The sequence below is a fragment of the Gopherus evgoodei genome, chromosome 2 (assembly GCF_007399415.2).
Source record: "Gopherus evgoodei ecotype Sinaloan lineage chromosome 2, rGopEvg1_v1.p, whole genome shotgun sequence".
Taxonomy (NCBI): domain Eukaryota; kingdom Metazoa; phylum Chordata; order Testudines; family Testudinidae; genus Gopherus; species Gopherus evgoodei.
Genome location: NC_044323.1, coordinates 157,994,916 through 158,017,028, shown reverse-complemented (window position 1 = coordinate 158,017,028; position 22,113 = coordinate 157,994,916). Strand labels below are relative to the sequence as shown.

Sequence of the window (22,113 nt, the reverse complement as noted above, 5' to 3'; positions counted from 1 at the left end):
CAGCTTGAGGTGTCAGTAGATGAGGTTTTGGAACAAATTGATAAATTAAACAGTAATAAGTCACCAGGACTGGATGGTATTCACCCAAGAGTTCTGAAGGAACTCAGATATGAAATTGCAGAACTACTAACTGTGGTATGTAACCTATTGCTTAAATCAGCCTCTGTACCAGATGACAGGAAGATAGCTAATGTAATGTTGTTTTAAAAAAAAAGGCTCCAAAAGCGATCCTTGAGATTATAGGCTGGTAAACTGAATTTCTATACTCTAGTTTCTACAAATTTGCCTGATACTGAACAGAATTATCAGACACTTAGGTGAACACAGTGTGTTGGGGAAGAATCAACATGGCTTTCGTAAAGGAAAATCATGCCTCACTAATCTATTAGAATTCTTTGAGCGGGGGTCAACAAACTTGAGGACAAGGGTGATCTATTGGATATAGTGTACTTAGACTTTCAGAAAGCCCAAAGCCCAATGTCCCTTGCCAAAGGCTATTAAGTAATGTAGGCAGTGTGGGATAAGAGGGAAGGTCCTCTTGTGGATCAGTAACTGGTTCAAAGATAGGAAACCAGGACCACAGCAATTTTGGGGGCCCCTTCCATAAAAAAAAAGTTACAATATGTGGGGCCCAAGGAAAATTGCCCCACTTGACCCCCCTTCCCCGCCCGGGGCAGCCCTGTAGGAAACACAGGATAGGAATAAATGGTCAGTTTTCACAGTGGAGAGGAGTAAATAGCAGGCTCTCCGAGGATCTGTATCGGGGCCAATGCTGTTCAACATATTCACAAATTATGTAGAAAAAAGGGGTAAACAGTGAAATGGCGAAGTTTGCAGAAGATATGAAATTACTCAAGATAGTTAAGTCCAAAGCTGACTGAGAAGAGTTAACCAGTTTTGTGAGATCCCTTTGTGCCTGAGCAACAAAATGACAAATGAAATTCACTGTTGATGAAGCAAAGTAATGTGCATTGGTAAACATAATCCCAACTATAAACACAAAGTGACAGGGTCTACGTTAGCTGTTACCACTCAAAAAAGAGATCTTGGAGTCACAGTGGATAGTTCTCTGAAAACATCTGCTCAATGTTCAGTAGTGATCAAAAAAGCTAACAATTTAGGAATCATTAGGAAAGGAATAGATAAGACAGAATATCAATGCCACTATATAAATTCATGGTACACCTTGAATACTGGTTGTCCCATCTCAAAAATATTAGAGTTGGAAGAACAGAGAAAAGCGGCAAAATTTATTAGGGGTATGGAACAGCTTCCATATGAGAAGAGATTAAAAAGACCAGGACTGTTCATCTTAGAAAAGAGATGACTAAGGGGCAATGTGGTAGGGGTCTATACAATCATGAATGGTGTGAATAAGGAAGTGTTGTTTAACCCTTCACATAACACATGAACTAGAGGTCACCCAATAAAATTATTGGGCAGCAGGTTTAAAACAAACATAAGGAAATATTTCATACAAGACACAGTCAACCTGTGGAACTTGTTGTTGAGGGTGTTGTGAAGGCCAAAACTATAACTGGGTTCAAAAAAGAATTAAATAAGTTCATGGAGGATAAGTCCATCAATGTCTGTTAGCCGAGACAGTCAGGGAGGCAACCTCATGCTCTGGGTGTCCCTGCACCTCTGACTGCCAGAAGCTTGGACTGGATAACAAGGGGTAGGTTACTTCATTAATTCCCATGTTCTGTTCATTCCCTTTGAATCATCTGGCACTGGCCACTGTCAGAAGACAGGATACTGGCCTAGATGGACCACTGATCTGATCCAGTATGGCCATTCTTAGTTGTTCCCAGAAACTCTCAGTAAAGTCTATAGATGATTAGTGCCCTATAAAAGGTTTTATGACATACCGTCTTCTCCATCTGTTTGTAGTGTGTGCTGTATTTATGGAGTTTTAAAGATAAATCATCCCAAAACGCTGTTCCTGCTTCGAGGGAACCATGATGCAGGCACCTCACAGAATACTTCACCTTTAAACAGGAATGTAAGTATACCCAATTCTCCTCAGTAATTACATAGATGCACTAGCACGACCTGGCCAGGTCAAGGCTCTCAGTCCTCTATTGGGCCTGTCCTGGATGGCCTAGCTGGCTTTGGCAGATGTATCTGCACATAGCTGTCCTCTTGTTTCCAATATTCTAGCACATTGCTTTAAGTGCTGTTCAATATTTTGGGTTGAACCAATCCTGTGAAGTGCTGAACATATGCTAAAGTAGCATTTGAGTTCTCTTGGTAAAAAGAATATGAATGCAGATAAAAGGAGTGCAAGCCCATCTCCTGTGTTACTGACAAATGGTTGCATGCAAAGTTCCCTCCTTCTCCCCAGTTTCTAGACCCAGCACCCTATAATTACTGCCAAGTGACTTTCAGTTCAGTTTGTGCAGCTGGAATTGGTGATTACAGCTGGAAGAAAATAAAGGACTCTTCCTAATGTTTGTACTGGGCGAATCATTACCTCTAAGATAATTTTATTTTAGTTAAATATAGTATTTATAACTTTTTAAAGTATGTGAAACTAGTGCTAGTGAGAGGTCAAGTGGCATACCAGCACTGGAGACTGATATTCGCTCTCCACACAAGCATAGCAGAGGCAGCAGTCATGTGTGCGTCGACTCTGACCTGAAAGAGTTGTCTCTAGAGGACAGGCAGTAGTTCAGTTCTGTAGCTCAGACTGCTGTCAGAGGGGTAAAGTGTGACAGGAATTTACCTGTTTATTCAGAAATGAGCTGATAGGCATCAGCTTGCTTCGTGCTGAACACTGAAAAGCCATCTGATGATGGTCATTATTTCTCCCTACTGAGCTGAGCTGGATTTGAGCCAGTGACCTAGAGGTTAAAGGGTCTGTATTCTGTTCCCAGGATCCCCTGTTGAAAAGCATAATAAACAAAAACTGCCTTTTCTCTTCCTGTACATAAATGTTTCACTACAGAAGCCTTTTTGAGCCACAGAAATAAGGGAGGGAGAAAACGAAAAATTCAGTAATATCACCCTTTCTCTGTAGATGAAGGTCACTCTTCCAGTAACAGTAAGATTCTTCCAGACATGGTTGTGATAAACATCACCATCTAAGATGGGCTGCCAGACATGAGACCATGTGTACTTTGATGTGTGATCTCCTAATGTGACTACATGGGTTGTAGGGTCTTACTACTTCAATAGCATCTGATGGGGGACATTTTTGAATCTGACACCTGGCTGTTAAAGCTTAGTTTCTGCTTTTAAGAAACCCATATCACTTCAGTGACAGGCTAGGAAGATTTTCACTATCTGTTAAAACAAGCAGCAAACGACATCAGATTGCAGAGCATTAATGGTTAAACCAGCATACTGCTGCTTACAACAGCGCCTCCTGTTGTATCCATAAAAAGAAATCTAAAACATTGGCTTTTAGAAAGCATTTTAATGTGGAGATTGCGGAATGTAACTTTTTTAAAGCCCTTTGGACCAACTCAGCACGCTAAATAAGATAACTTGTTCTCAGTGGCTTCTTTTTGGGGAAGGAACCAGATCACTCTGTGTTCTAATCTGTTAGGGTCTCAGGCAAAAAAGTTTGGGTCAGGTCAGTACTCAGATAGGAACCCTTGAAATAACACAAGTTGCAGGAAACGGTGCTGAAAGTGCACTGAAGGGCTCTTTTCTCTCTGAATCAGTAATGAACTAGTGCTTCAGCATGGTGAGAGAACTGCTGCTAGTTGATTGTACCTCTGACATCAGTCTGAGGCGTAAAGCTGAGAACCTGACCATATGTGGACATTAAAGATTATATGCTATTTCTTGTAAGACTTGGTGTGTTAACCCCTGGTATCCTGGTCAAATTCTAGCTTCTTAGCCTCCCCGAGTCTCCCTTGAAGCACTCGTATCCAACAAAACTGCAATTCCTTATCTAAACTGTTACATGATATTGGTTGTGCCAAGTTAAACTGCTGTTGCAGTTCCTAATGTATAGTCTGCATAGTAGTTGAAGCTTGTAAGACTCTTTGGGATCATTTGAGATGAAAGGTGCAGTATGAATGTAATATATTTGTGATTTTATTAGTAAACCAAGTTCTTTCTAACCCTTGGCAAATGCTGAGGTGCCTCTTCCAGGAAGTTTTTGCTATGGAGATTAACATGCACTAGGATAAGTATCTCTCCCCTCAGGCTCAGAAATTAAAAGTAAAAGTTCCTGACTGGGGCCATGTTGGAAGCCTTTTGGCTTTCAGGGTCATAAAGTATTGTCTAAGACAGCTCCATTAATGTGCTAGAGAAAAGCTTTGCTTAGAATGTCATAGGTGTAGACTGTTTGTTTCACCTTCTACATTAGCTTCCTCTGACAATGCTACAGATCAAGGACTTTGCTGCCAGTTCCTGTAGTATGTTAATCTGAATGTATGAATGGTCTGGAATCTTTTCATCCAACTTGATCAACCCACATTCAATAGAAGATGGTTTATCTTCTCTCTCTCTCTGTCTCTCTCTCTCCTGCCTGCTCTCCCTGTTAGGTCGAATCAAATATTCGGAGCGAGTATATGATGCATGTATGGATACATTTGACTGTCTTCCTCTTGCCGCCCTCCTAAACCAGCAGTTCCTGTGCGTCCATGGAGGACTGTCTCCAGAAATCACATGTCTAGATGACATTAGGAAAGTAAGTAATCTCACTCATCAGTCACACTGACATTTTTATTGGGCACTTATATTACTAGGGTTTGATTTTTAGTTGTATACTCTCACAACCCGTCTCTGGTGGACATGAGAGTTATTGCTTCCTCTGGAATCTTAGATTGTTGAAATTTGGTCTTAATAAGGCTTTCTTTGATCCCTTTACTGAAAGGGGTTGACTGCAGTTTAAGCATCAGGTTCGATACCCTCCTGGGAACCCAAGATCCCAGCAGGAACATAACAGCTTTTTTTCTTTCTGAGGTAGAGAAATTGAGTTCCAAGCAGTTCAGTGTGCGTGGGCCTTTTGGACAGTATATTTAAAAAGCCAAAGCCCTGTCCGTTGCATGGACATTACAGCTCCTTAGTCCTTATTATGGAGCATTCGGTGCACTGGTTAGCAGTCTTTGCACCCCACAGGTGGCTGCTGTAGTTTGATGTTCTTTGTTGGAAAAACATGCTATGCATGTTTGCTATTCCTCCATTTTATCTGTTGTTTCTGATACTCGCCCATGTATCTTGAGACAGCAGCATGGTCTGTAGTTTGCAGCACAGCTCAAGCTCTTTAAGTGTTTGAGGGTAATAGATGACACACACTTTTTCTTCCTCTCTCCCACCTCCTCCTATTCTCTCATTCAGCCAGAGCTGGTTGGTTTCAAGGGCCTGACAGATTGTCCCAAAGTTGGGCCTTCAGTCAGCAAAACTCAGGCTAATTTAAGGCCTTTAGATTGATTACTAGACTTGGTTCCTGCTCTTTCTCCTAAATTGCTACCAGGTAGAGTGGTCACTGGCATCGTTTGCATTTTTAGTCTACAGTATGTTTTTGTTGTACATAGAATTTACTTTTCTGCCGCCATGTAACAAGTTGTAACATCCTTGATGCTGACTGCATTGAATTTCTGTAGACATTGAGTGTAGGTAACATTCTCTAGTGATTAGACCAGGAACTTCAGGTCAGATAGTATATGCTGGTTCTCCCACAGTGAAGATCTCTCTGAATGTTTTAAGGGAGAAGGGAAAGTAGGCAGGGGCAGAAAGCAGGCAACTCGTGAGCATCCAAGTGGTGACCAATTGGCTGCCACTCAGACCTTGCTCCCCAAAAGATGGAAAAAAGAGAAGGGAGGAAGCTCAGATCTGTTGAGTAACCCAGTTTTGGTCTCAGTAAGAGAGGAAGTGTCCAAAGCTCTAATCCTAATTCATTCGAACTAGTCCATCTCCAGAGCTCTTCTGCTTAGGGGCATGTACCCCTTGGTTACAAAGCCACTTGACTGCCACAATTGTCCTCATTTTGTGTGCACCTTCCAGTTAGACAGGTTTAAAGAGCCTCCAGCCTTTGGTCCGATGTGTGACCTACTCTGGTCTGATCCATCAGAGGATTACGGCAATGAGAAGACGCTAGAGCATTTCACTCACAACACTGTTCGAGGCTGTTCCTATTTCTACAGGTAAGCAGAGTTTCAGTGGGGCTCAGATAAACTATGGCTTCTGACTTACCCTGGGTAGTCTTTGAAAGTGAATGGAGAGATGGAGTGAAATCGGATTGTTGTGTTAAATGTGCCCCTGCTTACCAGGTTCTTGGGCTGTCTGTGTTAGCACAGAAATGCATGAACTTGCTTTAAAGCTGTTTTTCCCCTATGGGAAATCTACTTGGGCGGTACCTGACTCCCTGAAGCTGCCCCAGGATGCATCACTTGATGAAATCGCAAGTATCTAAGGTTGTAATGAGGCTTCTGGTACCTGTTATGGTGCTTTTGGAGATAATTTCAGGGACCGGAAGGTATCAAGGGGATTTTAGAAGGAAAGAAATAATTTTAAAAGATAATTTTCTATACTTGATTCCTTGCAACCTGCCTGGTTGGGATTTAGAGTAGGAATCCAGACTGACTACTGTTTCCAATGTGCTTTGTGTTTAATCTTTAAAAGATGGCACTGTACATAGTTGTGGCCTTATTTCAGAGGTGCTGGGCGCTTGCAGCTTTCATTGGCTTTGAAGGGTGTGACTACACTGCAGCTTGGAGTGAGCTTCCCCGCCTGGGTAGACAGACTTGTGACTGCAGGGCTATAGCTAGCATGCTAAAAATAGCATTGGGAATGTTGCTGCACTGGCTGAGGCTCACGCTAGCCACCTAAGCTCGAAGCCAGAGGCTCAGGTCGGTTTGAGCTCGGCTGCTAGTGCAAGCCTCCACTGGTGTAGTAACATCCATGCTGCTTTTTTTAGCACGCTAGTTTGAGCCATGCAAGCATCAGTCTGCCAGCCAGGGTTGGAGGCTCACTCCCAGCTGTAGGGTAGACCTATCTAAAGATGCTCAGCACATCTGAAAGCAGCCCACAACTATGTGCAGTGCTATCATTTGAAGATTAATTGCAAAGCTCACGAGACCATTAATGCTCTGTGTTCTCATTTTTCCTGCCTCCCCAGAGGAGGGAGGATTTTTTTGTCTTTGCTACCTACTAATGTATTTAAAACTCTTCTCTTTAGTTACCCTGCAGTCTGTGAATTTTTGCAAAACAATAGTTTGTTATCTGTAATCCGAGCTCATGAAGCCCAGGATGCTGGGTAAGTGCTACAGTGGTAGACTGTGCAAGAATGTTTTTTTCAGTTTTTTCTACACTTAGCAAGACCGAATTCCACACCATGCCCTGCCTTCTAGGTACCGAATGTACAGGAAGAGCCAGACGACGGGCTTTCCATCGCTAATCACGATCTTCTCTGCACCAAATTACCTAGATGTGTATAACAACAAGGGTAAGGCAGGCAAGGCCACGTCTCTGCAATTGTTTTGGATGCCAGTTCTGTTTTAATATTAACCCTTAGGAAACCCCTCTCCAACTTCCTCCTTCTGTTTTGTTAGCAGTAGCCCCAGTTCACTCCATCCTTCTCATTTGAATGAAACCTCTTCCACTTCCCTAGGTGTACACACAGCCTGTGAGCCAGAACATGCTAGCCACTGAGCCAACTGCATCATGTTAGCTGCTATGTGCTGCTACTCCTCTCTTCTAGCCTGGCCTGACCTGCTGATATGATTCTACTCCCACTTATTTGGTTCTCAGCTTTCAGGGGGAGGTGGGTGTCTGGGAAGTGACAGCTGGGGAAGAAGGTGGAATAGCTCAAAACGGGCTCCTCAAGATCCCTAAAGTTAGTATTGCCTTTTATCTGCCACAGTGGTCTGATGGAACCGTAAGAAAACATCTCATCTTCCATGTGATGTGTGCCTGAGATAAGCTAGTGTTGAATCCAAAAGAACTTCATTAAGTGTCAGTTTGACAAAAAGCCTGTAAACTCATAGTGGAGATTGCCACTCTGTGTATGACTTGACCCTATCCCAACCCATGTGTTGCAGCACCAGTGCACAAAGGAATAAATAAACCATGGAGCTGGTAGCTTTGGTTCTGAATTTCTTTCCTTTAGTCAGTTCAACTTAGGTACTTCAGCATCACATTATTTTCCTTTTTGGGTGATGGCACTGAATGAAAAGTAGCTTTGCTATCAGCATTGCAGCCGCATTCAATTGGCAGCAGATTGTTGTGGCATTGCTTATTGAAGTAACGCATTGTTTCACTGACATCATCAGGTCAGTGGGTCCACAGGACACACTATAGCTAGAAGCATTTGGCATATGTAAACACAAAGGAGAAGGAGGAAGAAAATTGTTCAGAATAGTCCATGGTGGTTATAAATACGAATAATGGGGTGAAAATGAGCACAGGTAAAATTTAGGCTGAGAGCAGGAACTCTTTCCTAAGAGCCTGCTCTGTAGGGCAGAGGAATAGTCTTGAAGAGGAGTTGGTGGCAATCAGTTAGTTACTCTGGACACAGGCCTAGTGTATGCTTCAGAGGCAACAATCTTAAACTGCTTGGCCAAGAGTACTTAATAGGCCTTCACCTCTGATTCTGATATCTGTGGGAATGTCATCTTATACCATGTCATCAGGGGCCCTTAAATGAATATTGATGGGCATTGGGAAAAGGAGCATTGCTGTGAATTTAGAACTGCACTAAGGACTAAAAGCTGCTGCGAATCTTGTTTCTAAAACTAAAAGCTAAAGCATTTTTTTAGTCTAAACTGGACTAAGTAGGAAACTTAAACAATACTCCTTCTTTCGCACTCTGATCCAGAAATGGCTTAGCTGGCTTTGAGTGTCCCCCTCTAAGGTGACAGTTCGCAGGCTGTTACAACTAAACTGTCATGTTATAAGCCCTGGGGGGATGACATACATGCCAGTAATGGCAACTCACCAGTAATGGTGACTGTGCCGCTGTAACATGCAGTTACTGTCCATGTTCATAAACTTTAACCCTTCTGATATTAAATAAGGAGTGAGGGAAACTTTCCACCTATCTTTCTAACCTTAACTTAGGACCAAGAATTTCTGGTTCATGGTTTCTTTGAGGTGACCGTGTGAGGCTTCTGAGCAGAGTGTACTATTTCTTTAGAATCTCATTATATTGTCCTGAGCAGCTATTTGGAAGATGAGCTATTGTGAAATGTCTAAAACTTCATGCCCTGTGGTTGATAAACTGAAAATACCACTTAAGCCTCTTAATTCTAGAGAAGTAGTAGTTTGGTGCTGCACAAATTGAACTAGTTGTCATTGTGTGATCACTAACGCTCAGTGCTGAAGAAACCTAGAGGGAGACGATCTTTGAGCCTCAGAGCTCACCATGCCTGCATACACATGTTCTTGCTCTATTCTTTTTTAGCTGCTGTGCTGAAATATGAAAACAATGTCATGAACATCAGACAGTTCAACTGTTCTCCACACCCCTACTGGCTTCCAAACTTCATGGATGTCTTCACATGGTCTTTACCTTTTGTAGGGGAAAAAGGTAAGAAATAAAGCATTCAGATTTCTGTTTGGCCTAAACAGTGACAGATCATAGCACTATATGTGTTAACAGCCCCCTGAGGGTAACTAAATATCTGTAAATATCAAATCAAGTGATTATCCAGGAAGTTTTAAATATGTGGTGCAGCTTGGCAGTGTAAAATGGCATTGATAAGTAGTTCAGACTTACCATGATGTACAGTAGTAGAACTCTAATGGCTAAAGTTCATCAGATTTTAAGTTTCTTTGGGGAAGAAGGTCTGCTTTGCCATTACCAAGAAGTTAAATAAAATGGTCCCTGTTTCACAATATGTTTGTACTGTGAACCATCCCTGATTAGGTAATTCCCCCAACTGTGCTGACATCTTCCATGCTACACAAAGAAAGAGATAAATATCATGTAGATACGTGGCCCATCAGAAAAAGCATTCACCACAGTCAGGGAGAGGCTTTAATTTCAGTTTTAATAAGGTACAGCTGCCTAAACACCCACCCCCCATATTTTGCCAGAATTCCAGCTTCTTAACAAAGGAGCACTGTCCTCTCCCAACCAGTCTAGATTCTCATTCAGGGCTTTTGATTTTGGGGATAGCTTAAAGGTCTAAAATGTGTACTCTGTGGAACCAAAGGTTGAAATCCCAGACGAGCAGATATTCCCTGAAACAGATGGAGTATTATGCAGTTTTTGTGAGGTAGGGGGAGTGAAGGGGGATTGGGAAAGGATCTTAACTGGGATCCAATCTCTTCTGCATGAACACTATGGATACCCCACCCCCTGACCAGTTCCCATGCACTTGTGCAGCATTCTGTGCAATGCTCAGATTGCACCCACCTCTGTGACAGAGGGTCTCAAGTATCTCATCTAAGGTGTTTTGGGATCCGTTACAATAAAAGATGCTGCAGAATGTAGCTATAAAATATCTTTGGGCTCCCTCTTCAAATATGTAAATGACTGATATCATTGGTTCAATCCAGCTCACCCTTCCCCCTTGAGCAGTGTGAGTGCCAGCCCCCTCTAATCTTCCTACCTATTTGTCACTACTTCTTGCAGTCACAGAGATGCTCGTCAACATCCTCAACATATGCTCTGATGATGAGTTGATTTCAGATGGTGATGAAACTTTGGAAGGTAACAACCTTTATTACAAGTTGGGCTGTTAACAGTGGTAAGGGAATGGTTTAAAGCTAAATTAAGAGAGATTGGCACCCACTTTAGAACTAAATACCAAACTTTGTCCCCTTGCAATCCAGTGACAGTGAAGTGCATAGGGTTGTACTTATTTGTGGCAATGCACTCCTCACTAGATATTCTGAAGAATGATTTCCTGGTATTACCAGGTCGTGGGATTATTCCCCAAGTTATTTTTACTGATTCAAACGTTACTATCCAATTTACTGGTGCAGACAGTCTTTCTTCTGCTACTCTGCCCTTCTGCATCTAAACTTGAACGCTCAAGCACTGGGCCAATTTGTCCTTCCTTTTCATACTAGCTCCAGAAGTAGCCGCCAATTATTTGGACCTGATTAGTGATTTTTTTGAAGTGGTGATATGTGAAGGAAGCTGAATGCAGGTGGGGTAATGCATAAATGTTGATTAAATGGAAAAGTATTGAGAGAAAATAAAGTAAATGCTGCATGGAAGTAGTAGGAGAAGTATAATGTAACAAGGTGCCACTTCTGTCAACAGGTCAAGACTTTAACCCGCTTCTCCCATTTAATATCATTTTTTATTTTTTTCCCGCTCCCTCCCATGAAAATTAAATTTGTTTCTTCTATCTCTGTGTTCATCTCCTTGTTTCTTGGTGTCTCCTCTCCCTGAAGATCACTACATTTCAAGCTATCAGAAAGGTACCCAGCTGGAATTTGCTACAAGCTTAATTCTCACTGCCTGTGCCACCAGATTCCTTGGAGTGGATTTGAATAGCTGACTAGCTGGGGAAGCTTTCCATCCCCCTTTCAGCTTTAACAAAAGCGCTGTGTGTTTTTTAATCCTGCTGCATTCCTCTAGGAACTTGAGAGATGAGGTCACATTTCTATTTGACTTCCTAATGCAGCCACCTAGTGCATGGCAAAACCATTGGTGCATGTTCAGTCTCCAGTGTGGCTTGTACTATTCTAATGTGTGATAGTGCCATTTGAAGAATCGGAGCTGAGAGGAGATGTCTATCCTATTTTATCATCAATCACCTTCCATGCTTTTCTCCCAGTGTGTGTAGTAAAAAGGGAGTACACCTACCTCACTGTTTGAGTGAGGGTCAAAGCAGAGTTGCAAGGCTCTAGCCAGCCATTCACTGTGTGTGTTTATGCCAGAGGTGATGCTTGTGTGACCACTCTCCCTTCTGCAAGCACAGCCCAGTATTCCAAGGTATTCATCAGCAGTCAGATTTGTCCATGTTCTGCCTTACCAAGCTGTCTACATGGCTGAGTCATTTATGGTACATTCTGTGTAATGTGATCTGACCTGTCGAGTAAAGATCTGCTGCTTCAAGCAAGAAGTGTGTGATCCATTCTTCTGGTGGTTCTACTCTTTCCTTAGACCTTTATTCTATGTGTCTTTTTGTCGGTGTCACCATCCTCATTTCCATTCCTACCCCCTCCAAATAGACTGTTTTCTAAAGAACATAGCTGTGAATTTGTAATCCATGATTTCTCTTTCCTAGAGCCAGACAGATGCTGCATACTGACATTACCTGTGTCTTTAAAAGGGGGGCAAGAAATCCTTACACAATTTTTTTTCTTTCAAAGCAGGCACGACAGTCCGTAAGGAGATAATCAGGAATAAGATCAGAGCCATTGGGAAGATGGCACGTGTTTTTTCAGTTCTCCGGTAAGAAGGCAACTTGAGAGTGTTTTGTGTCTGAGCTTAATGTGCAATCTGGGTACTGGGGTTTGCTCCTCTGTCTGACCTGTATGAGTGAAGGTAGTAGTATGCAGTCAGGAATCCAGCTGAGAGAGACTGCAAAACTATATCAAAATTGGGGGTCTAGGTTTGGGAAAATTGCTCCCATGTGTCTGGTGCTGCAAAGCTGATGGTCAGTCCTGTTCTTCGGGGACTACAAAAACCTCCATCCTATCAAAGCAAGCATCCTCATAAACAGAGAAGATTAGACCTATAGTAGAGATCCCTCCAGATCAGAGATGCATTTCATGTAAACAGGGAAGTATTGAGGAAGTGATTGCCTTGATGTTGGCTTTGCTGCACGTCATCATAGTAAACAGAGCACCTGAGCCTACAAGGTTGTATTAAACTTCCTGGTAGAAAGAGACGTCAAATGTAAGCTGTTTGGATCACCTTCAACAGTTTACTGCCAAGATGGTACAGACCTAGACTTAAGAGTTACCCAAAGGTAAGTATGAAGCATTCCCCTATGAGGGAAGGAATATTTTAATGAGCATTCCTTTGGCTGTAACCCTCTTGTCTAAATGCTGGCTTTAGTAAGAGTAATCCGTCCTTCTGCTTCCTTTTTTCAGAGAGGAGAGTGAGAGCGTGCTGACTCTCAAAGGCCTGACTCCCACAGGTACTCTGCCCCTGGGAGTCCTCTCAGGGGGAAAGCAGACTCTACAGACTGGTGAGTACCTGCGAAATAACCCTTACGCTGTGCATGGAGCTCACTGAATCTTCTGCTCCAGTGTTACACGTGTACATAGGTGCTTCTCAACATGTGGTTTGGGACGTGTGAGGGAGCCCCCAGCACTTGTTTGGAGGTGTCATAACATTTTTCCCAGATCTGGACCTTAGCGTCCAAAATATGGGTGTTAGCATGAAAACCTCCAAGCTTAGTTACCAGCTTGGACCTGGTAATTGCTGCCACCAGCCAGGAATTATACAGTGCCTAGCTCACTGTGGTTTCCCCAAAACCTTCCCTGGGGGACCCCAAGACTCAGATTCCTTGAGTCTCACAACAAAGGGGAATAAACCATTTCCCTTCCCCTCCTCCCTCCAGGTGTTCCCTCCCTGGGTCCTGGAGGAGATACAGAAGCAAGCTCCGTGAATCTAAACAAAGGGATTCTACCCTCCCTGTTTCAAGTCCTGGAAACACAAGTACGAGAGAGCTAATCTCTCTTCCCCTTACCCAGAGGGTATGCAAAGTCAGGCTTATTAAATCTAACACAAAGAGATTTTCCCCCTGACTTCTTCCTCCCACCAGTTCCCTGGTGAGCTGCAGACTCAATTCCCTGGAGTCCCCACTAAAGAAAAACTCCAACAGGTCTTAAAAAGAAAGCTTTATATAAAAAGAATGAAAAAAGGACATAAAATATAGTCTCTGTATTAAGGTGACAATATACAGGGTCAATTGCTTAAAGGAAAAAAAAAATGAATAAACAGCCTTATCCAAAAAGAATACAATTTAACACATTCCAGCAACTACACACATGTAAATACAAAAAAACAATATAAACCTATTGTCTTACTATCCTTGTACTTACAACTTGGAAACAGAAGATTAGAAAGCATGGAGATAGAAAAATCACTCTCAGAGCCGAGAGGGCACAGACACAAGACAAAACAAAGAACTCACACCCAAAACTTCCCTCCACCCAGATTTGAAAAAGTCTTGTTTCCTGATTGGTCCTCTGGTCAGGTGTTTGGTTCCCAGTGTTAACCCTTTACAGGTAAAAGAACATTAACCCGTAGTTATCTGTTTATGACAGGAGGAGTCATGATTCTCTATTTGCCCGATCTGGCATTCTGCTGAAGCAGAGATGGCATGGAAATATCTGGCCTTCAGGTGCCACCATAAACCATTGTGCCAGTTCCTATAGTTCCTCCCCTGCAGCACCATGGGAATGGGGGCAGAGGATTCTCAGGAGGACCATTGTATGGGATCGTAGATGGGAAAGGTTGAGAACTCCTGGTATAAACGGATACAAACTGGGGTGGGGGTAGGGTGTCTTTTTCCTAAGATACTAGTATAATCTCATGGTCAGTAAATGGTAGCAAGGGTTGAGACTGAACAGAATCACGCTTCAAGCATGTGTATCATCTCTTGTTTGTTATAACAACTCTTAAGGGTTGTGCCCCGTGCCCCTTAACATTGTCTCCAGGCAGTCTCTGCTTCAGGTACGCTGCTGCTGCTGTGTACCAATGTACTTGAATAGTATGATAAATGAGTCTGCTTTTTGGTTCTTTTTATCAAACTAAATCCCATTGTTTTCAACCCTAATATTATGATTCCAGGAGGGGGAAACATATTTTTACTCTGAAATAAGTTAGTTCTCTCAAGTCTGTTTTTAATGTTCAGACTTGGCAGTCCCAGTGACTTGGTCCATTGGGTTTGAGTAGCTTTCCTGTAGGCTTGTTACTTTCTCTGTATTTTTGGCAAGTACGCTTGTTGCTCCCCACCTATCAGTCTCAAATTATATTAACGTTCTAAGAGAGGCATTGATCAAACCTCATATAAGTAGAGTGTTTCAGGCTACAGGAGTGGAGATTGGCTGGTGGTCAGGGAATGAGTTATCCTAACGTGTCCCCAGAGGGAATCCTGTAATCTAGTGTTTTAATCCTTTCCTGCTGCCAGCCCTTCAGTGCTTGCATATAATCGGATGGCTTTCCTTTCCTATCAGTATTGAATGGTTTCCTGATGGCTCTGAAAGAGGTTTGTTCTGGGACTGTCTGGCTTTTATTAAATATTTCATGTGTGCGTGAGAGGAGAATTGCTGTAGGATCCTATTGGCTTTGGATGATGTGACATCTGCCCAAGTTTTGTAGGTTTTCTTTGTCCAAGGAGATGTGCGAGTTTACTTTACACTCTGTCCAATGTGATATCTGTCACACTGATTAAGCTGTGGGCATGAGAATAGAGTCAGTGGGTGAGAAAGCAGGTGTTCACCTTGAACGTGCTCTGATAACCTTGGGATACAAAAGACTAGAGCCAAGCTTAGTCATGTTTCAGAGCAGCAGCCATGTTAGTCTATATCCACAAAAAGGACAGGAGTACTTGTGGCACCTTAGAGACTAACAAATTTATTTCAGCATGAGCTTTCGTGTGCTACAGCTCACTACTTCGGATGCACAGAATGGAACATGCAGACGGGGGATATTTATACATACAGAGGACATGAAAAGGTGGAAGTACGCATACCAACTGGAAGAGTCCAATCAATTAATTGATTGGACTCTTCCAGTTGGTATGCGTACTTCCACCTTTTCATGTCCTCTGTATGTATAAATATCCCCCGTCTGCATGTTCCATTCTGTGCATCCGTCTCCTGGCTGCGTGTTCCATTCTGTGCATCTGAAAAAGTGAGCTGTAGCCCATGAAAGTTTATGCTGAAATAAATTTGTTAGTTGCTTAGTCATGTAACATTATTTTATGAAACTCTAGTTTGAAGGGTGATACATGTTATAGACTGGAGAGGTGCAAACAAGCTTAGGACACAGACTTCTGTCTATTGCTTTTTTAGGTTATGCCTCTCCCCAGAACCCCCACCATCTCAGAGGTGAGGTGCAATGCAGACACATCCCAAAGTTTCTAAAGAGTCACGCTTTAACCTGAAGTGAAGGATTTTAGCTTTAAACAGCTTTATAGTGAGCTTTGTGGTTTGATCTAATTGGTCTGCCATCTCTCTCACTATTATGATCATTCCTGCTGCTCTTACCCTGTTCTCCCTTCTCCTCCTTCAGTCTCTATTGACTTTCCCTCTACTTCATGACGTCTGAGCTTCTCACCTTCAAAGCAATCCATAACTCCACTGCTACCTGCATCTCCATGCTCAGCTCCTAAGCACCATCCTGCTGCTTATGCCCTCCCTATGCTTCTCTCCTCATCATTCCTTGTCCCTCTTGTCCACTCCTAACTTCATGCTGCCTTCCATGCTACACATATGCTTGGAACATGCACCGAATGACCTCCTTCAAAGACCGCTCTGGAAACCCCTCTGTTTGGTCATGCATTCCACAGATAATGGCCACACCAAGCTGTGAGCATTCGGTGTTGTATTGGATCATCTTCCACCCTAATTGTCAGGGCAGGGAGGCTGGGCATTGGTTTGCTCCCCTTCTCACTGTCTGAGCCTTTTACAGATCTTTAATAACATGAGATTAACAAGAGTCAACTAATGATGATCAAGCCAGAGCTACGATGTTAACGAACAATGCTACCCCTTCCTCACCCTTTGTCTGGAAGCCCGAAGACATGACCTGTGCATTATGCCACAAGAATTTAACAGTCTCAGGCACTCTTAAGCCTAAAGGAGAAGTAGATTCCAGTTAAAGTCCCTCCATTGAGAATGCCCTGCTACCAGGTGTTCTGACAGGGGTTACTAACACAAGCATGTTGACAATCACAGCAGTTCCAGGAGCGGAGGGAGATGTGGCATTGCTGAAACGTTATGGTGTCCTGTCGCTTAGTAACCTTTTTTGTGGGAGGAGTTGAAGCCAAGTAGGTTTGAAATATCTGCCTGTGTTGTGTTCTACTTCAAGACATCAGGAGCTGAACAACCTAGTTACTGTGCTACTCAGCACTCCACTCCCAGAAAAGGAGCCACCCCCTTTGTTTCCCCTCCTGTCCAAATGCCAACCTGTTGGTTAAGGTCAGTTTCTTCTTTAAGTGACAAGGGCACTTCTGCCACAGGTAGGTTTGTGCACTGTAATCTCCATGAGGCAGTGAGTTCTATCCATGGAACTCTCCTTCCCAAAGCATCACTAAGTTGAAGGCAGTAGCGGATGCCCATTAAAGGTCAGCTTTGCAAACCAATGGAAACGTGGCACTCTTCAGTCCAGAAGGTACTAGCCCCATGGGTATCATGGGACACAAATGCACCTGGCCCAGGAGGTGCTGAAAGTCCAGCCCTGTTAGTTGCTTTATTACTTTTTTTTGGACTCAGCAGTTTGACATGTATGGTGAAGTTCATGCCACTAAGAGGAAGGAGGCTCCCAAACAGCCTGAAGTTTGAATACTCGGCTGGAAATCCCAGCTGAGTGAAATCCCCTTCCAGCCCTTCTGTCTCTAGCTCCTGTCAGTCCTTCTCTGCCAACTGATCTTCATCATGGTCCTTACTGGGGCAGGGAGGTTGTGGGTCTCTGTAATAGCAGCAATAATGTTAGTTCACTCACTCTTTTCTGTCTTCATTTTTGCATGCCACTGTTCCTCCTGTATTACAGCCACAGTAGAAGCAGTAGAGGCACGGGAAGGTATGGTTAGAATCCTGTGAGAGACTCAATCATGTTTGTCTGCTAATTTTAAGGAGCTTTATCAGCAGTATGAAAGCTTTTTACTCTTGCATCACCAAAGGGATTGGCCCCTTCTGGGAAAAGAAATAAAATATTGGGCTACCTCAGATCTGCCTCAGCCTTGATGTCACAGAAATGAGTTGGGATGCTTAATTTCATAAGGCGGGGCTTTTTGGACTGCTGTATTTCTGTAGCAGGATCCCAGACTGAGAATTCTGATGTCTCATCAAAGTCCTAGTGTTGATTCCTGAAACTTCATCACTGGATGGCTTGTTGCTCAGCTCAGGCCTTTGACAATATGTTTCTGAAGGCTGCAAGAACAGTTGACCAAAACCATATAGGAAATATTTGATTGTATTTATTGCTATCCTGTCTCCTTGGGATCTGATCTCAGCTTTTGCCTTCCCTTTGGGTGGAGTGAGCACAATGTGGAGAGGCAATACCCTCTCTGCAGTTAAATACCAGAGTAATGAAATTACTGCTTTGGAAACATACATTCTCCTTCACAATTTCGTCGGATTTACATTGGGTAAAACCGCACTATTCGGAGATCACAATATCTCAAAGAATTTAATCTTTAAAAACACTTGGAGCAAAACCTTTTACTTAAATCTATTGTAAAACCAACCAGCTAAATGCTTTGTGTAGGGCAATCCCTGCAAGGAACTTTAATTACTGCAAGATTGAGTAGAAACAAAACATACACATCTGCAGTGGGGCTCTGTCCCATGCGATTAGCTCCTGGTCATGCAAGATAAAATGCTTCCTTTCCGATCCAAGGATTAGCTCTTTCTCCTCTTTGTGGTGTTGCAGTGCGTGGTTTTTGTGTTGAAGTAAAACGCCTTTTGTTGATTTGTCCTCACTGTTTTTTTTTTTTAGTCTTATGTTTTTCAGCTTTGAAAGTGTGCTGCTATTTCACTACATTAACTCTTCAGAATACAGGGCACATGTCTGGCCTGCGGGTTGCCCTCGCTAAACAGTTTCGCAAGGGAAGTCATAAGTGAAAACTGCAAATAAGCACTGGCTTTATTGGTGCTGCTGAGTAAATTGAACTGCACCCTCAAAATTGGTTTAATGAAAGATAATGCAATTCTACGTCACCGGTATAACGTTGCCAATTCGTGAGACAATGACAAAATCGTACAGAGATCCGCTGCTTATTTTTTCTTACCCAGACACGTGCTCTGTAGCCACGACTCTCGGTTCTGTAGTATGGTGTGTGCTGATAGGCTGTTCCTCAGTATGCTATGGCACAGACTGACTCTTCTTTGCCCTTCTTGCTCTAGCCATCCGTGGATTTTCACCGCAGCACAAGATCCGCAGCTTCGAAGAAGCCAGAGGGTTGGACCGCATTAACGAACGCATGCCGCCGCGCAAAGATTCAATGCACCCAGACGGGCCGGTGAACTTGGTAACCTCGACAAACTCTGCGGAGAAGAACGGCACAGGGAAGAAAGCTTAGTAATGGTTCTGATGCCTAATCTGCACCACTAAAGGATCCAAAACTTAATGAATTTTATTTATTTATTATTGGGGTGGGATAGGGATGGGGAGAAATAAAGTTAATCTGGAGGCACGTTCATAATCCAGTTTGCATCCATTCTGTAAGAAAGGTGACCATTTTGTAATTTTTTAATTTATGTTCAGTATATAAAAAGTCCATCTTTTTTTTTAATTTAGAAACCAATCTAATTGCTAGTGAATATATGAAGTGTTGTGCTGTACAGCTGACCTCTCCCCCACAGAAGGGAAACCTCTGAGGATTTAAAAAAAAAAAAAAAAAAAAAGCCTCAGAGTCCCAAGCAACTTCAGTCTTGACTTTGGTACAGTTTTTTAAATTAGCCTGTGCTTTCAAAAGCAGCATCTTTAATTTTAAAACATGTTTTCACAACTGTCTTCACGGAGTTTGCTGTTATTTTCTTCAACTTCTATTGTCTAGCTCATCCGCTGCTTTAGCGATTGATTTTGTGGAAGATGGCATGCTGCATGGTGCGACTGGCTCAGACCCAGCCTTCTCTTTTTGGAAGACTTTATTCTAGGTGGTGATAAAGTGGATAGTTCTGATTCCAGCTGGGGTGTTGGATTATCTCTTGGGGATAAGGGTGTGAATTTTCCAATACTAGCATATTTTTCTTCAGGATTCCAATTTATTCCAATAGAACAAAAAACCTCTTAGAATGACCTGGAAGGTGAGCATGGGAAAGCATCCCCTCTAGTCACCATTCTTTCTAAAGCTTCTGGTTTTCAGACTCTGAAGCAAACCATTTGCATTGTTCCATCAGTACAGACAACACTTCAAGTGCATCTAAACGTTCTTTACAGAACACTGTGCATTTTGATTTGTAGTCCATTGAAACAGGAGTAGGTCAGTGCACACTAGGGAACATTTAGTGCGCAATAGCAATGTCCATGTAGCCAATTAGTGCACTAGGATTTACACTCTAGCTTGCCACACAATAACTGTCTTGAGAAGCCCTTGGTGTTGGTGTTGCCACAGGCAGTAGCAGCTGGAACGAATCAACACCCCCCCCCCCCCAACATAAGGGATTAGGCGAGCAAGAACCTAGTCACTAGTGGAGGTATGGACAGTGTAAGCTGTATGGAAAATGTGAGCCATCCAGGGAACATCAGTGACTCCATTTGAAAGAGGGAATAATTTTCGTAACCTCAGATAGATGGGATGGGGAAGGATTAGTGATTCATAATGATCATTGCCCCTCTTTCCCTAAATATCTGTGCTGTTGAATGGTCAGTGCAGAGAGGGACTTGTGAAACATGTTCGTTCTTGGAAACATCTGTGTCCTTTGCTTGTACTAAGGAGGATAATTTTTAGAGCAGGAAAGTGGCTTGGAGAAATCAGTGGATTTGGGCTAGAGGTTCTTGAAGGCTGTTTGTATAGTATATCTCTTAGTGAGTTGGGGGAAAGGAGATCTCTTTAGGGGATGGTGGGTTTCTACTATAAATGCAGCACTGGGGATGCCAAAAGAATGGCCTCTATACATTGCAAAGAGTACATTGTGTTTTGAAGTTGGAATCTAAATAAGCAAAGTACCCAGTCTGGTTCATTTACTTATTCAGACTTTGCCTGAATCCAGTTTTGAAACAGACCTTGAAAAATCCAAACCTGGTTGCTTATTTTTACGAAATGCAAACTCCTCTCTTTCTGCCTTTCCCATATTGGTCATTTTAGCCGAATCCCCTCCTGCTTATTACATTGCATCAAAGCAGCATCACTCAAATGCTAGTCCTTGGCTGCTTTTTGCTCCCCTTCCCATTTGAACAAATGTATGACGTCTCCTAGTGCCACCAAGCAGATGAGGCAGATGAGCAGAGTTAAACTCTACCCTTTGGGTGATCCATGCACCCTGTTCTTTATTTTATCTTGAAGCCCCTTGATGTTACTATCTTCCCTTCATGCTGTGGGCATAGTCTTTGATTCCAGTCCCAGAGGAAGGCAGCTGCCTCACAGGAATCTTTTAAATTGTCACTTCTAATGCTATGTCACAAACTTAATTTCATACTACTTATTTAGGACACTGCATCTGAGCAGAAGGGGGTTTTAGCGATGGACTCTTAAAGTCACGTGTCACCATTTTTTTTTACATGACTGCCGCCTTGTGAAAGTGAGTGTTTTTGGAAGGCTTGTCTTTTCTTATTCCATGTGGGGCAAGGGGTCCCTCTTGATATCACTTTTCTTTCTATGGCATCTGTTCCAAAGCAGGAATAGACCTAAACATTGCATCTTCCTTGAAAAACTGGCTGGTTGTGCAGTATGCTACCCTAGTGTGTAGTGCACACACTCTGACCTGGCCGAGATCTTCTCTGAGCAGCATCTCTGGTTCAAGAGCCATGTGACAGGCACCAGAATTAAATGAATCTGTCCCTCCTTAGGGGTTAGTGCAGGGGTCCCCAACACGGTGCCCATGGGCATCTGAAGTGCGCCTGCATACTGGCCAGTGGACGAGCATCTGCCGAAATGCTGCTGAATTTTGGCGGCATTTCAGCAGCAACACCCCTGGATGATACCGCTTGTCGGCAGCATTTCAGCGGATGCTCGTCGTCTGGCGACCACCAGACGAAAAAGGTTGGGGACCACTGGGTTAGTGAATGGGGAGGGGGGTAGATGTTTGGCTAGGTTGGAGCCTTTCTGTCCATAGTAGTGGTGGGAGAAGACGCTGCCAAGGCATCCTCTGCTCATCACCCTTTGGAAGCTTAACACTGAAAGTTGTTTCTGCCCCAGTTGCAGTGGAAGCTTTACTCGTGAACTCCAGGCTGCTGGTGTTGCCTTTCTTGAGAAGAAAAGGCGTTTGTTCCTGAAATGCTGTCCTGTTCTGTGTGTTTTTGTTTTAAAGCAGGTTGCACTTCAGCCCTACCAGCTTCTACTCTGAACCTCTTTTCCCTTACTCCTAAAAGAAAAAGATTAGTTTCTGTTTCAAACCTGGAGGCTCACCATA

General features: G+C 43.1%; 1 protein-coding gene across 1 annotated transcript in view; it reads left to right on the top strand.

Moving 5' to 3' along the window:
- PPP3CC (protein phosphatase 3 catalytic subunit gamma) overlaps positions 1-20,213 on the top strand; it is a 52,713-nt gene extending 32,500 nt beyond the window's left edge. Inside the window, 14 exon segments of the mRNA XM_030552085.1 lie at positions 1,894-1,914; positions 1,916-1,961; positions 1,964-2,005; positions 4,503-4,648; positions 5,965-6,104; positions 7,139-7,216; positions 7,311-7,405; positions 9,362-9,487; positions 10,538-10,615; positions 11,308-11,334; positions 12,232-12,313; positions 12,958-13,055; positions 17,591-17,620; positions 18,946-20,213. Of these exon segments, the coding sequence (XP_030407945.1) occupies positions 1,894-1,914; positions 1,916-1,961; positions 1,964-2,005; positions 4,503-4,648; positions 5,965-6,104; positions 7,139-7,216; positions 7,311-7,405; positions 9,362-9,487; positions 10,538-10,615; positions 11,308-11,334; positions 12,232-12,313; positions 12,958-13,055; positions 17,591-17,620; positions 18,946-19,121 (1,185 nt within the window). The 3' untranslated portion in view covers positions 19,122-20,213.
- The last annotated feature ends 1,900 nt before the right edge of the window (positions 20,214-22,113 follow it).